The sequence below is a fragment of the Blennius ocellaris genome (genome assembly GCF_963422515.1).
Source record: "Blennius ocellaris genome assembly, chromosome: 2".
NCBI classification, from domain to species: domain Eukaryota; kingdom Metazoa; phylum Chordata; class Actinopteri; order Blenniiformes; family Blenniidae; genus Blennius; species Blennius ocellaris.
The window spans coordinates 10,310,589-10,326,833 of record NC_137651.1 but is presented as its reverse complement, the minus strand read 5'-3'; the positions used below and the strand labels follow the sequence as shown (position 1 = coordinate 10,326,833).

The window sequence follows — 16,245 nt, the reverse complement described above, 5'->3', positions numbered from 1 at the left end:
TGCACAAGTGTACACATACCTCGTTCTTCCATTCGGTGTTTTCTGCCCCCTGAGAACACACCTCTCTGACCCAGCATTAACAACAGGAACAACAGGACAAACTTTAAGTAAATTGTTATATAAATGTTTGACAAGGTGAAGATACCATTTATAAGGCTCACAAAAGTATCCTTGAATATTCCATATCCCATCAATTTGTTGTTAAACCCATGTTATCCAGTTCAGGGTCGTAGAGGATTGGAGCTGGTCTCAGCTCATCATGGATGAAAACAAACACACCGTCACCAGTTGATCTCAAACTTCAAAGTCTAAAGACTTGATAAGACACGCTGTCAACATTTCTTACCCACGTAAACTTATATATGATTTGAGTATTTCCTGGTCAAATAAGACAAGTGGGACGAGGGGCACAGACGGCTTAACTGTTGTAAGCATATAGGACAGAAATGATTTATATATTACAGTACAACATAAATGCTGTTGCTATGTTTTGATGCCTTTTAGTGAAGACATGAAGTAGTTATAGTGTCCTCTTTACTTTTTAAAAAGATTAAAGTAATGGGGTTGAAAACCAAATGGAGAGTGAGAATTAGATTTTTGTCCACATTGGATGCTTCACCAGATTGTTAGTGAGACTTTGTAGCCAGTTATTTGGGGGGGGGGGGGGGGGGGGAGAAAACTCAAACTCACAAATGAAGACACATATGCGTATATATGAAAAATCATCAACATTTAATATTGCCCAGGTGATACGGACACCAGTAACCAACCCAACACTGGTGAGTTTACATAGCAGCAGAAGACAGGATTAGGATGAAGTCGGCAAACGAGGATGCGAGAAGTCAAGACAACACACGGGAAACTAATCACCCACCAGAAAACACGCTGGTTTGATAATTTAACCTGAAACAACACCAGCACCTGATCAATTAAACACTAATATCAGGGAGGAGTGCGGAGACGTGATGCGTTTTAAAGTTCTTCATAACAACAACAAACTGGCAGCTGGCTTGCTGATGAGGAGTTACATTCGGGGAAAACAAAAGATGCAGTTCAGATTATCTCCGTGAACGATGGCTGCGACCTTTGAAAGGGTCATCCTGCAACAAGACACAACAATAATGATTATTAAAACATCAGTCAGGAAAAATATTACCATAAAAATGTGGCATTTCTTCCCCCCTGTCAAGACAATATACGTGCACATATGACGAAGTATTCAAATTGGAGGTTCCTGATTTCAGGAAGTGGATTAGCTTGCTGTCTGATATCAACTTGTTTGTTGTTTTCGGTCTTTTGTTTTCTATCTTTCGTCCCCATTGTAACCTCAAAAAGCTTCTGGTAAAGAGCCTGGTTCAACAGAAAGTTTCTTCCTTTAAGGCGAGTTTTTCCTTTCCACTGCTGCTGATGCCTCCTCATGTGAAATAGTTGTATGTTTTCCTCTGAAAGTGACTTGAGATGACCGCTATTATTGTGGCTATATTAATATAATTGAACTGAATTGAAGTGAACTCCTTTGCTGTATGCAAGTAGTGTTTTCCTTGACTATTTCTTCCCCACTGCTCACAATTGTCCTGTACTCCCTTCACATTCATAGAACTTGCTCATTACGGAAGCTGCAGAAGATGGCAAATTTAGGTCATTTCAAAATAAGAGTCTGAAATACAGTTAAACTGCTTTATACAAAATCCTGTATTCAGAAAATTATTTTGTGTGCGACTAAAAACTATGATGTAAGTTGTATCATGACCTGTGTTTGAAAATACAAAGCATTCCATATGATCCTCCACCACCTCCAGAAATAGACTCAACATCCCTTAAAACACAGGTTGTATTATGTCAATAAAGTAAAACTTGTTTTGTATTTCAGTACATTTACACATTCAACTGTAGCATCTGTATTCCTAATATAGTAAAGAAAGTGAGTCGTTCCATTATCTCTGGTTGCACGTCAGTGAGAGCAGGCGTATACTAAAGACACATACAAGATGGTTTTCAACCGTCTGTTTTTACCTCGTCGTCGTCACTGTCATCGAACGCGACTCCTCGAGAAGACTGGCTCTGGCTCTGAGAGCCGGGCTTCGCGAAGGACGAGGACATCGATGCAGGTCTGTGGTGGACGAAAACAAGAAACACTTTTAAACAAGAGCAGCAATCCTCACATATGATACAACCTGAGACTCACAATCAATTGGAACTGCATAAAGTGGGGGCTTTTGAGCAGGCTTTGTGCCCAAGAGGTGAGCAGGAAAGATCAGAAAATAAAATAGCTGATCCTCTTGTTTGTTTGTCTCCAACATTTATACAGCGAGAATAAAGGCGGGGTGTTCTCTATTCGCTCAGGAGAAAGTGACGTGAACATGTTCCACTGTGAAGAACGTGATATTGTAATTCTTTTAACAAAACCTGGAAAGTTTGAATTTACAAAGGTTTGTATTAGGGGGACGTAAGAATGACTGCTACAGTGCGCACATTTTACGATGCAAGTTTACTCTCTATTAAAACCTGCACACCTTGAAGCGGGGCGGGTCGCTTTCATCACGGGGATATCCTCATCCGAGTCGTCTATGATCACCTGAAGGCAAAATCAACACGAGTGAAGACGTTCATATTCTGGTCAAAAATTAGATGGTTGAGCAGAATTTTACTTACCTCATCTGTGTACGACGTTTTCGCAGTTGTTCGGGAAGATTTCTGGGACGGAGCTTGAAATGCTGAAATATTTGTTTTGAATTACTGTTCATTACAGTAGTAATAGTAGAACTTTCCAATTTCAAAATACCACACCATTATTTGTTCCTCCTTATATTTATAAACATAATACCCTGCATGATGCTCCTGCTTTGAGATGCTGACGGCTTCTGGGCTCGGCCGCGACCGGCTGGCTTCGGTTCAGCGGCAGCTGCACCTAAATGGGCGAAACAACAGGGAATAAAGCCGTTATTTTACTTTACAGTCAACTGGCTTGTACCTTGTGGCTGCAGCGTCAGTCGTTGATGATCATCTGTTCACGTCTGATAAACAACCAGATTTTGGATTTATAACCGGAAAATCTGAAGGGAGCTGGTCAGCATGTTCTACGTTCAGTGGTCGTCAGTGAACCTGCCTTTTATCAGCCGTCGTTTGAGTTTGGATTTTAAATATATAACATGCTGTACCTTAAAAAGGGGCTGCAATGCAGAAAGTAGTCATTTTTGTTGTTGTGTGCAAATAAGAACACTGCTAATAATCTAGCAGAAAAGAAATTGGTATGGAAATTGTTTTAGAGTGCTTATCATTCTGTGTTGTGGGTACGTACAAACAGATGGGCACAGAAAAGAAACACGAAAGAAGATAAACTCCAAACAGATTTGCACCGCTGTGGATTCAAAGACTGCCAAGCGCTGCAACACCTTTCCACACAACTTCAATCCCAACTCTCACCTCTCCCCCTGCCTCGAGCTCCCCGTCCTCTGCTTCCTCGCCCTCTTCCTCGTGTAGGAGCGGGAGGTGAAAATGAGTCTTCATCAGAATTCATGTCAACGTCAGCAAGATCTTCCGATATGTCTGGATCCATCCGGTCGTCGCCACGCTCAATGCGGTGAGCCTTGGCTCTCTCAAATGCCTCAAATGGAGGAAAAAATGACAACGATCTGGTTTAAATGAGCATCAACACCTTTAAACACTGAGCAATCCGATTATCGTAAACCTCAAATCTGAGGCGTTGGCAATGCATTTCAGAATAAAATGAATGGCGAACATGTTGTACGTCAGTCATGTCAGTACAATATTGGGTTTTATATAGAGTAAGTATGCATGTGGTGACATAAAACTCAACACAACACTCACCTCTCTGATTTCATCTTCCTCCTCAGTCGTGTTCTTTTTGGAATCTCTGAATAGCTTAAGCTGTGTGTGGGGGGGGGGGGGGGTGGGAAGTCTCATTGTATCAATAATCATGAATAAAAGCACTCACTTCTGAAACACACTACCGCTCTCACCTCTGTGTCGATCTCCTGCTCCGTGATTACGCCTCTGGCCTGAAGGTGGCGCTGCGTCTTCTCCAGCTGATAGGTGATCAACTCTCCGATGGCATCCTTCTCGTCTTTGTCTACAAACTCCTGGATGGCCTTTCCCATGCCCTGCTCGGTCAGGAGGGACAGCTGCACCTTCTACAAAACACACTTCAGTTACACACAGGGGACGCGATTATAGTCCACCAATACGCCGGTGCGTGTTTTTGTGTTTGACGAACCTGCTCAGCGGCCTCAAAGTACTGTTTCACCAGGTCCTCCACTCGCAGGCCCTCAACGGCGGCAGTTTTCACCAGCTTGCTGTAGTCCACATTGATCTCATCTGAACATCACATTGAGAGACGGCGAGAAAAGAGCACACTTACACCATTTCTAAATACTAACAGGCTTTCAGAACTCGGGACGTTATTGACTTGTAGACTAATTATTTTCTCTGATATTGTGAGTTTGACCTCTGGCCTATTCCCAGCAGACATGAAGAAATGTTAAATTAATTAAGTTAATTATAATCGGCAGCCATCATGATGTGTTCCAATTCCATCGCTAAAATACAATCAATATACAAGCCTCCCCTATAAGGAGTAATGGATTTATGAAGCTCTTTTTTTTTTTTGACAAGCAAGTTTTTTGGGTTGGTAACTTCCAAATTCTAACTAATGTTAACAATTCAGTAATGACATTCACAGCATAGAAGAATGAAAACATGAAAGTAGTCATATCTCAGTAAGGACACTTTTCTACTGTACTTTGCAAATTTCCACTAAAATGTTTTGTCTCCTTATCTTTAGCAAATCAACTCTGCCACCTTTGAATCCATGAAAGATAAATGAAATATGTCAGTGTTAATAACCTTTATAGTGGCAGTCTTGAAATATGCTTTCAAAGTATTTTTCTGTTTGACCAATAATAGGATGATAGTGTACAGGCTGTGTGTGGTTCCTGTTTCAAACCTTTGATGTCTTCTTTCTGTTCACGGTGTCTCAGAAAGTGAACAATGTCCTTTGGGTTGGCCACACGGTCCACAAATTTCTGACTGAAGCGTGAGGTATTGAACGTCTCGAAACCTCCACTGTAGTCCACCTGTAGGAGTCAGTGAAGTGGATACCTCTTACAATTAAGTGTGGGTCAATATGTCGGTGGGCACACACCCTGGTCATGTGTCCGTCTCACCCTGAGACGAATCAGAGGTTTCTCTGGAGTATTCGCACATCCGAGTCTTTCTCTTTCAGCTTCTTCCAGCATCTCTAAGACCTAAAGAACAGAAATAAACTAACTGAGACCCCTATAAGAGGGGAAATATTACCAGCAGGTATTACACCATTTGTGTGTATTTATATATGACTCTGGCTTTATAACTTACCTTTGCGTAGCATAAGTCCTCCACCTTTTTGTTGACCTGAGGTGTTTCAGGTGTGAAGCGGTCTTCGTAGTCCGCCAGCACCACATCTTGAATGAAGAACTGTCGCACCGTCTTCAGGGGGATCTTCTGCAAGTTCATCTTACGACCTTTGACCTTCAGCAACCCTATGTGCCTTCACACACAAACAAACAGTCAGGGTTGTCAGCCTTCAATAAAACAAGAAAAGCAAGGCTATGAACCGCAGTTTGTGTGTGTATTTGTACTTCTTGGTAGCTTCTCCGGGAGATAGGGACGTAGCAACAGAGCTTCCAGGCTGCGTCACATAGAAGAGCTGCCGTTCATTTCTGCACGGTGCGATCAGGCACTCGTGCTCGTGACCCCAAACCACCAGGTCAAGAAAATCATCCAGGAACTGCTCGGGAATGTAATTTGTGGGACCGTGTTTACTCCTGAGAACACGGGTCAAAAATATAAAAGACAAAAACACACGAGACAGAATATACAGTGAGGACGAAGCACAACATCAAACACAAGACAGAAAAAGAGAAACTGAAACCATGGAATGGTATCCTATTTTTATACAAGCGATAAAACGGTCCGTGACATAGTGTAGCATCAAACTGTGAACCAAAACAAAAATAAACACAGGTGGTGGTTTTAAAAAAATATATTATTATTATGATTATCATCAAATTAGAGGGGGAAAAGTAAGTATTGAGGCCATAATTATCATAAATATAACTGAGAAATTATGCTTGAAACTTTGTTCTTCATACATTTATAAGTTTAAATTTAAAAAAGGACACACACACACACACACACACACCTATTCTGGTGGATGGTGAATAGGTTGAACCACCCGTCTTGGTCTTCTTTGGGGCGAAGCATCGTAACCTGGTTGTTGACAAACATCCTGTACAGGCGCTCATCTGGGATTGAGCCTTCAAACACATAATGCGTAATTTACAAGCGTATCAATTCATTCAAATGTGTAATGAAATATATTGTATATATTTTAAATCAAATGTTGTGTAAAACAGTAAGACAGAATCCCCCATTCATAGCATAAGCTATTTTGTAATATTTGTTGCTGGCTTTCCTCTGGTGAGTTGCTCAGTGGATATTTCATTCGACACAAAATATAAACTCACCAAGACCGTATAAGGCCAGTTTGGTGCTGCCTTTCTGCAGTAGGATGGGACTGATCTCTATCCTGTCCACGGAGTGGGAGTGGCCAAAGTGATTGACAAGTCCAGAAGCACTTAGAAGATCCAGTGCACATAAACCTTCAGACTAGAAGAAATGGAGAAATAGAAATGGACATGCTTTTTTTTAAATCACAAATGATTATTGTGCTTGACACGGTAATTTCTCCTTTATTTACTCACCCCAGTTGGGTCATCATGGTTGCCATGAATGCTGAACACAGGAATCGAGATGTTGAGGTTTTCATCCTGATAATTAACCCAGGGGAACCTACAATACATCGACAGGTCAAAATGATTCACGACTTCAGCAATCTCACACTTCAACACACGGTGAGATGTGGGACAGAACTGATAACCTATAGATGGGCAGACGACCTGCTCTACCACATTGGTCTCTACATCCACACAAATACAGCACCGACAGAGGAAATAAACAAACTAAGAACTGACTGTGTTGTGTTAAAGTTGACTGTCTGATCGCTGAGGATGTTGAACTGTACAGGCGAGTCTCCCATGCAGTACTTTCTCATCATGGTGATGCAGCTGTGGAGGCATCGACGTGAAGGCTTGTTCTCATGGAACAAATCACCTCCCAGGAGGATAAAATCTACCTGCAAAAAGCCAACAGACGAGCATAAATAAGTGCCAATGATAGTGAAAACGGATGATGCACACAAGGTGCGTGAAATCTGGATTGAACACGTGCATGCACCTGATGTGTCTTGGCACATTCCAAGATTTCATTGAGCGTGTGGTACGAGTCACTGCCACGGATTGCATCTTTCTCAAGGTAACCAAGATGAACGTCTGTGGCGATCAGGATCTTGAACGTATCCTCATCGCCTCTAGAAAAATAGCACACAACACAATTTGATAAAGCAGATACAACAAGCTATTCTGCAGTGAATCTGTCTTTACTTGTACAATGCTGTTAATTCAGTTACAAAATCACCTGCATAGAAACATGGACATTATATGTAGCTGTATCACATTCTGTTTATAATGCAGCAACATGTTATATGCAGAAACAATGTTGTCCATGCCCCTAATGAATGCTTACAATCAGGAAAAAAATCTTACAAAAATAAAAAGCATCTTAACATGTCAAACACAGATGTAATGCAAAAAGCACTGTCAAGAATTACATCCCAATATTGTAGCATGATAAAGAAAAGTATCACTTTTCTAAAAATACAATTAAGAAAACAATCTGTTGTAGATTGTGTTTTAAAAAAAAGAATTGACTGGTTGATTGTAATATGACTGCAACACAGGTATTTCAACAAACTCACAAGATGCTCTCGGAAGACATAATGATCTGTGAGATGAGGTGTGTTTACACCCGTAAGACGTACAGCGAATGATTTTCCACCTGCAGAAAATACACACATGTATAAAACCATGAATATGTCGTTTTCACTATCCAAGATCTAAATGTCCAACACAAATATTACAAACAAATTAACTTATAGTGTACACATGCAAAGATGTTATGTATCATTAGCAAATTGAAAAAAGGCATTAAAGTTGATAATACAGTGTTCCCCCATTGAAACTAATAAATAGACAATCATTCAGTTTCCTTTCGAAAAAGCTTGGGATGATGAGTAAAATGTTACTAAAAACAAGATCCATGAGTAATTGATAAGCCAACTAATACACTGTAATGGTACTTGGGCAAATCATGAAAACAATTATTTTATTTTGAAAGTGATGACAGCGACACATGTAAAGAAGAGGTCCTGGGTTTATTGAGATTACTCTGTATGCATACTATCGGGCAAGTTCGTGTTTGTAGAAGAGTTTCAAGATTGTTTGAAGAGTTGGTAAAAAAAAAATGTATGTAAACATTGTCAGTTGACGTCAATCAGAGCTGATGCTAAAAAAAAATAATAAATCTTCAGTGGCCTGAATGTCCTTCTGACACAGACAACTATAAGCTGAACAGTCCTGTGTTTTCTTTTCTTTTGCATCCTTGTTTATAATAACGTCTGAGAAACTGTTTCTCGGAACGGTTTCCGGAATCCAGATGCTCCCCGACTTTATTTGTTATTTAGCGCCACTTACTTTTGCAACCTTTTGTTTCGCTTGCCCTGCCGTCCTTGGCAATTCTCATTCATCAAAGATTTCACAGCCCAACCTTTGAGGAATCTGGGTGGTATTTCAAGGTAAAACTATTCAACAGAAACTATGTGCATAATGTATAACACAATAAAGACAGCAATTTAGCGATGCGTGTCGCGTTAGTCGCACTATTAACAAACCTTAAAGTAGCAGCTATCGATAAAAGTAACGTGTAACCGAATGGTAATTTACTGCAGCGATAGTAGTAAGTTAGCTTTCAGTCAAGCTAAGAACGAAGTGCACCGTATTATCGCTACAAAAGAACTGGACTTTATCTACGAGCTCAGTGTAAGTTGTGACCATTAAGTACACGTGGGCAATGTTAGAACACAGTTTGGTGTTTACGCGAGAAGCTAAAGCATGTGGAATCACAAGTCTTGGCACCCACCTCCTCAGAAGTCCCCCAGCTCGTCATAAAAATCCCGGCATCTCTTGCAAACGCTCCCCCAGGTGGTTCACGGTTATTGTAGTTCTATTTTTGTGACTCAAGCTTCCAAACAGCAGTCACCGCGGCAAGTGGGACTACATTTCCGGGGAAGTAGTTTTGTGCGTTTGTTTTTAACACAGAGCAGAACCGATATTGCTGAAACCACGAACACACGCGTAAAATCTATATGGTCGCGCGCAGGCGGGCCACGCTGATAGATGTATCATTCAACCCTTTACAGACCCGCTGGACTGTGTCTTGTGTTGACAGCATGTATAAGAAGACGGCTTTAGAAACGGTGCTCACCTACCAAGTAGTACGTAAACGTTAAAAAAAAAAAAAAGGGCGTCCGCGGGTGTATAATTCAAACTAACACCGGTATATTTGCACACCAAGGGCGACAGAGAGAGAGAGCAAACTGACAGCTTTTCCATGGAGACGCTGTCAAAAACACTCGCAGCTGATGGTGTTACGCGGGAGAAGGTAGGCGTTTCTGTTTATTTTCTTTCTAAAAGCAGGTTTATAAGATGCTGAGCTGTTTTATGCTGGTAAAAGTTGACTGCACGGAGACTTTCTGTTTCCACCACTCGATTGAAAGTGTAAGACTCCCACGAAATATGCATTTGATAAACCCGTCACTTAAAACATGCATTCTTTGTTTCTCGTCCTGTATTTTATGGGCAGATTTTCAAACAACAATGTCCTTATTGGTGCAGATGATGCGAAACTGATATTATAATGTGGAGGTTGTTTAACAGTTATTTTTGTGTTTCTTCAGGAATCCTACCCTGCACATGCAGCAGCCAGCCTGTCCCTGCCTTCTTACAAAGACTATCCTGCTCACCGTCCCTTTATAAACACACTGATGCATCACACACCACCCTCATATCGCCCATCGTCACCCAGTAAAGCCTTTCCCGAGACCAACAGTGCAGGTTTGTTTATCTGTGGTCTCCCTTCACAAAGTTTCCATTCATGTATGGTGTTTAGGAGCTCCATGGTGATTTGTGAAACATGATACAGCACCACATAAATGCCTCAGCTGCACCAGCATCTACCCATTCCTCCACATCAGTGGCTTTCAGAGCTTCCAAGGGATGGCCTGGGCCTTCTCTGGCTGGGACACGCCTCTTCACACTGTGCAACTGTGACCTAAATCTGGGGGTCAGGGGGGAAGCCTTTTCCCAGCATGTGGTTTTTTTTTTTCTTGTAGTCTCTAAAGTCACAATCAAAAATGCCATTATTTGCTTCAGACCGCAAATGTGAATTCAGATTTAAGGAAGACACATTATTACACCCTTCTACACTTTAAAACCACTGCATCGTTGTCTTTAACGCCCTCTTGCTATTTTAATATAAAGTACATTTCATGTCTATAAGCAGGTGAATGTCATGGGTGCTTTCAGTTATTTTTCCCATTTCAGTTATTGTACCCTTTTTAAATCATTTTCTTTTTGTTAAGAGGCAAGAGTCCTTTTGAAAATGGCTCTAATGTGCAAATATTAAAAAAGAAATGAAAAGGATAAAATGTTAAAGGTATAGTAGAGGATTTTCTTCTTCCGGGTGGATCATCAAAATAACTGGTCCTCCGAATTGTCAATCATTCTAGTGATATATGACGTAAGCCCGTCGAACGTGCTCGTCCCTGCGCGCAGCTCACTCCACATTATGCCGGTGGCCGACCCGACGCATTATTCTCGGACATTTTTACATTTTACACACATTTTCACCCCCTCTGGTGCAAATCTTCTTGTAAAGTGAGCTTATGTGAGCGATGCCGACTTGTGACTTGTAAACAGAGCGTGCACGAGGAGAACTGGGCTCGTGCATGTCTCTCGCACGCGTTTTAGTAGGCGTTCCGTCCCGGGAGCAGGTAGAGCGTTGCGCATGCGCATTTTTTTCAAACGGTGGAGAGGGTGGTTCTTTCCTAAAATTCCTGAAAATCCTCCTGTATACCTTTAAGAAAGCTTCAGGGAGCCACTCCAGAGGGGCTAAAGAGCCACATGTTGCATGTTGCAATACTGTGTGTGTTTCCACATAGCCATCCTGTCTGCTTTGAGGAGCCTCCAGGAGAAGCTCAGGAGGTTGGAGCTGGAGAAAAGAGAAGCAGAGCTCAGTCTCCGTGATCTGGGGAGAGAAGCGTGGCACGGTGTGCTGCAGAGTGAACAGGTCACACAGAGAGACTTTAATAACCAAACCGATGCAGAAGGAGTGAAGACGGGCAGGGCCCACTGCAACCAAGGTGGGTATATTTGTATGATTGTTAAGTTGCACAACTGTACAGATATTATTTCTTTGCCACTTATGTTATTCAGTTTCTTTTTACAGTGTTGATCACCCACCTCGCGGCTGCAGAGTCTCGCTGTTCAAAGTTGGAGCGACAGTTGGATCACATGAGGCGGATGTTGCATAGTGCCAGGATGGAGAGGACGAGTCTGCTCAAACAGCAGGTGACAACCTAAGATATAAACCCTGCAACTAAAATTAAAATGTAGAACTGCGTTGAATTTCTTCACTCCACTCTCAGGTGTCCATGGAAAAGGCAAAATCGGCTTATCGAAAGTCCAACACAGCATCTGAACGTGCTCAATTGGAAAAACTGGAGCGGCTTGAGCAGGAGTATCAAAGGCTGATACTAATGCAGACTAATGCTGAGGTACAGCAACACTGTGACAGAAAGTTTAACTGACATCAAACAAACATCTGCTCATCTTTTTTCTCTTCTCTCTGTCACCCAGCTGAAAAAAAAACCTTGTATATAAACGTTCGATGCTCATGGGAGTAACAGTGCGACAAAATTTGCTTCCCTACTGTGTGTTTTTATCCAACAAAACATTAATTTGCAAAAATCTCTATTATCTGATTTAATCACAGATGTTAATATGTAATGCTTGGGTATTGGCCTCAAGATCTGTTAGGATCTAAAAAGTTATCAGCTGAGTAAAGAGAGAATCCTTTGTTTGATTTCTCAACACCTTTACTCATTGAGACATTGGAAAAGCTATGTATTTAGTAATTATATACTGCAGATGCTGTAAAAGTGTGGGAGGAATATATTGAATATTTTCAATAATGGCTGTTTGAATTCATAGGAAAGAAAACATGTTTCGAGTCTTCTACCTACAGTTGAATTTTTAAAATACGATCATATCTGATATTTCTTGAGCACCAATGAGTTGTGGGCTAAATGCAGGCCGACAAACAGTTGTATTCATGGTTTTGCAATGAACTTATTTTATCATGTTAATTCATCACTGTTCCATTAAGTATAGATCCGGTGACTAGTCCCAGGGGGATATTAGCATTGCTTTAGAAAAAGAATATTTCTCAGTTATGACATTATCCTTATGCATCATCCAAGATCACCATCACGTCAGTATTTTAATAATATCACAGTAAAAGTAAAAAAAAGATATTGTGTGTTTTAATCTTCCAGATGAAGATCAATGAGTTGGAGGTGAAGCTGCAGGAGGAGGAGCACCAGAGAAAACTCATGCAGGCCAGAGCCAAACAGGTAACGTTTTCAGGATCTTTCCTTTTGTTTTTCTTCAGTTTTCTACGCCTCCAGACAACATTGTATTCCGTCTGAGTGCTAACTTTTTTTTTTTTTTTTTTAAATGCCCTCATTATTGTGCGACCCTCAGCTGCAGACAGGCTTGGAGACCAACAGGATCCTGTTACAGTCGATGTCTCCGCAGCCGTCCATCAGACAGAACAGAGAGAAGTCCAGCTCCAAGGTAAACTCACTGTACAGTTCATAAAGTGGTGTTCAAGTGATCATTTCAAACTGTGTGTTTCTTGAAATTAATATTTCATGCCTTTTTTTAATTAATTCATTGTAATCCTAAAAATGACAACAGTATTTTGAGACATTACAATACGTCTTAAAATCTGATTTTTTTGACCTACTGTTTAAACATGAGCCATAAAGATCACAGTTTAAATGTAAAAAAATAAATAAAATCGTTTATTTTATTTTTATATTCCTTTTCCTTTCGAAGCATCCATATAGTGAGATAGATCTTTCCTTTTTGCGATCAATTCTTAATGTTCTAAGTTTAAAACGTTTTTCATTTTCTAACAGTTTTGCATCTGCTTTTTTTTCTTTCTTTTCTATCCAGAAACCTTCAGCAGGGCAGCTGTCATGCACACAGCCACACTACAGACTGAGTCTCAGAGACATACCTTTTGTCACTGGAACGGTACTTTGGGAACCAAACAATTACGATTTTAGAATGAATATATTATGTCTTGCTCCTTCATAGGCTTGATTTCCCATACATTGACTCAACTGCTCTTTCTTCTACTGTTTTGTTTTGTTTTCTTTTTTTTTGTTGTTTTTTTTCTTTTTCAGTCAGCAGGCTGCAGCCACTCGGTCCGAGCCAACGTCCAGTCAGTGCTGTCTCTCCTGAAGCAGCACCATCCGCACCTCTGCAACAACCGCGTCCTCTCCCGCAGCCCAGACCGCTCGGGGATGGACAGCCACGGTCACTCCGAGAGCTCCTCCTCTTCTTTCTCCGGCTGTGAGGAAGACTTGTTAGAGCTGCTGCAGGCACTGCAGGAGGAGCTGCGACTCATGAGCCTGTGGGTGGAGGAGTGCACGTTTTTCATATTTGATTATTTTTTAATTAATTATAAAAAGTGCAACATGATGTTTTTAAAAATGTTATTTGTCTTGTGGGGTTTTCAGTGCAATTTTGCTAATACTGTACATAAATAGAAGAATAGTCACATCAGGAGGCTCGGGGGTCTTGGGTGTTTACATTTACATTTGAAATAATATTATTTTAAAAGTGATTAGATTTTTCAGTTTAGTCTTCATTCATAAATTAAAAATGTTTCAGGCATTTGTTGCATTTCAATTGCCACAATTAAGTTACACGCATATATACACAGCACGGTCTCCTTACCTTTTTTAATTATACATGTGTTTTGTTTCATCTTGTATTGGTTTTTATGCTGTTTTAATGTTTTGTGAGGTGCCCGGGACTGTTCTCAAAGGCGCATAGAAGTCAAATGTATTATTATTATCATTATAGGTATAAAAATTAATTTCTTCACATATTTCTGAGTTTCGTGATGCATACGATAATGGCATTTACGTGTGTGTGTGTGTGTGTGTGTGTGTGTGTGTGTGTGTGTGTGTGTGTGTGTGTGTGTGTGTGTGTGTGTGTGTGTGTGTGTGTGTGTGTGTGTGTGTGTGTGTGTGTGTGTGTGTGTGTGTGTGTGTGTGTGTGTGTGAGCTGCAGGGAGCAGGATGAGCTGGTGAGGCAGGTGGAGCTCAGCATGTCGACACAGGAAAGAAAAGATCTTCAGCGTGAGCAGGAGAAGCTGCTGCTGAAGATGGAGAGGAAAGGCGAGCAGATCAGTAAACTCTACAAACACAAAGCACAGGTACATTTTCATCCAGGAATAGTCACATTCACGCACCGATTTATCAGCCACATCTGTTACTTGTCTTTCAGGCTTTGTCCTTTGCTTTTTTATGACCTCTTGTTTCAGATAAAGAAGCTGAGAAAGGAAGCGAATGCCAGGTTCGGCAAAGTTAAAGAAGTCAGAGGGATCGGAGCCTCAGCAGCCACTAGAGGTCACTCTGCAGGAGCGGTCAAAGTTAGACCAGGAGAGAGAAGCAGGAGGAATCTGAAGCTGCTGAGGGACATGAGGGCTCTGCAGACCTCATTACAGACCTGACACCCACCACAACAACAACACACGCATATTAGTTATCCTTGTTGGTGCTATTTTCCTCCCTGTGGCCATCATTTAACCGTCAAAACAACCACGGACTGCATAACACTCAGTAAGAAGACTATTAAATAAGGGGCCTGTTTCAGCATGTGACTCTTGATTCTGTTTTTGTTTTTATTCGTAAAACTCTGCTGTCTTTACAGTCAACCCGATCACGCCAACACGCCAGGGTCCACTTCAGTTCTTCATCCTGGTGACCAATAAAAATCAGTTCAGAATATTTGAAGACAGATGGTTGAAAACAGTTAAAGATGCTGTATGTGAAATTCAGTTAAAGGCACTGCTGTACATTAGGTGGCAGTATTGAATCTGTGGCACCAAAAGTGCCTTCAGTCGACCAGTTGAAATTGTTTGGGTTTGTTTAGTTGATGATCAAGAGCTGCAGCCTTTGTTGTGTTTACTCTTTAATTTGCTATTTCTTTTATTGACTAACTTTTTTTTAATTCAAAAAGGACATACTGTACCTTTTAAAGTGATTGTGGTTCTACTCAAACGCATTACAACCATTTTTCTTTATCAGAGCCTTTTAAAAAAGCCATGTTTTTTTGAACTCCCTGTGTATTTTTTTCCCCCCAAGAACTTCAACATGTGAATTATGGTATTAATAGTTGGGTCGCTCTTATGTTTATTATTTAAATTTACAAACCCCTTTTAAACATCCAAGTAAGGGCAATGTACAAGATGTTATTAGTGTAGTCGTTGCACTAATCATTCAGTCCACAGCTTACACGTACACCTCACCAAGTCTATTACCTACAATAAACAGTGTGTTTACAACCTTGGAATCCTTAAAGTGTTTCCTTGAAGAAAATGTAAATATTTAAATTATAATTTACAACAACAGAGTGTGGATGGATTCTGTTATTTGTTGCTGGTGAGTGCATTTATTTGAAAAATAAAATTATTATATTTACATATCAATGCAAAAGGAGCCTGGATTTCCTTTATTGATGTCATTTTCATTATTGAACATCACTATTGTGTATTTGGATATCTGATATGTACATACTGCAGATATGGTATATTTATTGTGAGTGAAATTATTGTAATAAATAATACATGAAATAGCTATATTTAAATGAGTCTGTCTAATGTTGATCACATTGAATGTGTTATTAAGACCATTTTAAGTCATTACATTACTCTAAAACCCACTGGGTTTGTATTCACGTGCCAGATCATGTCTTATTTCAAATAAAAATGATTTAATTGGGAAAATGAACAGAGAAGAAAACTAAAATTATTTTACCAACATATTTTCAAAGTAAATAAAACAAAGACGCCAGCTGAACACCAGCATGTTACTGATTTCCTCTCAGAAATTACAATTGTACAGAGAAATTGTCATCAGTTTCATCCTGAGTG

General features: G+C 40.5%; 2 protein-coding genes across 2 annotated transcripts; one reads left to right on the top strand and one right to left on the bottom strand.

Moving 5' to 3' along the window:
- Positions 1–757: 757 nt before the first annotated feature.
- mre11a (MRE11 homolog A, double strand break repair nuclease) lies at positions 758–7,955 on the bottom strand. Its single transcript, XM_080513601.1, has 19 exons — positions 7,874–7,955; positions 7,294–7,426; positions 7,032–7,192; positions 6,762–6,849; positions 6,525–6,666; positions 6,200–6,314; positions 5,637–5,822; positions 5,374–5,545; positions 5,184–5,264; positions 4,964–5,093; positions 4,235–4,335; positions 3,981–4,151; positions 3,829–3,888; positions 3,424–3,604; positions 2,825–2,908; positions 2,653–2,714; positions 2,514–2,575; positions 2,014–2,110; positions 758–1,100 (listed from the first exon to the last, which is right to left on the bottom strand). Exons 1-19 carry the CDS (start codon positions 7,891–7,893, stop codon positions 1,059–1,061), a joined length of 2,088 nt encoding a protein of 695 aa, XP_080369727.1. The 5' UTR covers positions 7,894–7,955; the 3' UTR covers positions 758–1,058.
- A 1,566-nt stretch (positions 7,956–9,521) lies between these two features.
- On the top strand, positions 9,522–15,681 carry cep57 (centrosomal protein 57). The gene is made up of 11 exons (XM_080505944.1): positions 9,522–9,615; positions 9,911–10,067; positions 11,174–11,374; positions 11,461–11,582; positions 11,660–11,788; positions 12,569–12,646; positions 12,777–12,869; positions 13,254–13,334; positions 13,487–13,716; positions 14,382–14,526; positions 14,635–15,681. The coding sequence occupies exons 1-11, from the start codon at positions 9,565–9,567 to the stop codon at positions 14,821–14,823; spliced, it is 1,476 nt and encodes a 491-aa protein (XP_080362070.1). The 5' UTR covers positions 9,522–9,564; the 3' UTR covers positions 14,824–15,681.
- Positions 15,682–16,245: the final 564 nt, after the last annotated feature.

Coding starts and splice junctions, on each gene's coding strand:
- cep57 (XM_080505944.1), top strand. CDS start 9,565: ATGGAGACGCTGTCAAAAACACTCGCAGCTGATGGTGTTACGCGGGAG. Junction 11,789..12,568: donor TAATGCAGACTAATGCTGAG/GTACAGCAACAC, acceptor TTAATCTTCCAG/ATGAAGATCAATGAGTTGGA. Junction 12,870..13,253: donor GAGAGAAGTCCAGCTCCAAG/GTAAACTCACTG, acceptor TTTTCTATCCAG/AAACCTTCAGCAGGGCAGCT.
- mre11a (XM_080513601.1), bottom strand. CDS start 7,893: ATGTCTTCCGAGAGCATCTT. Junction 4,336..4,963: donor ACAGAAAGAAGACATCAAAG/GTTTGAAACAGG, acceptor TGTGATGTTCAG/ATGAGATCAATGTGGACTAC. Junction 2,111..2,513: donor GCGACCCGCCCCGCTTCAAG/GTGTGCAGGTTT, acceptor CGTCCACCACAG/ACCTGCATCGATGTCCTCGT.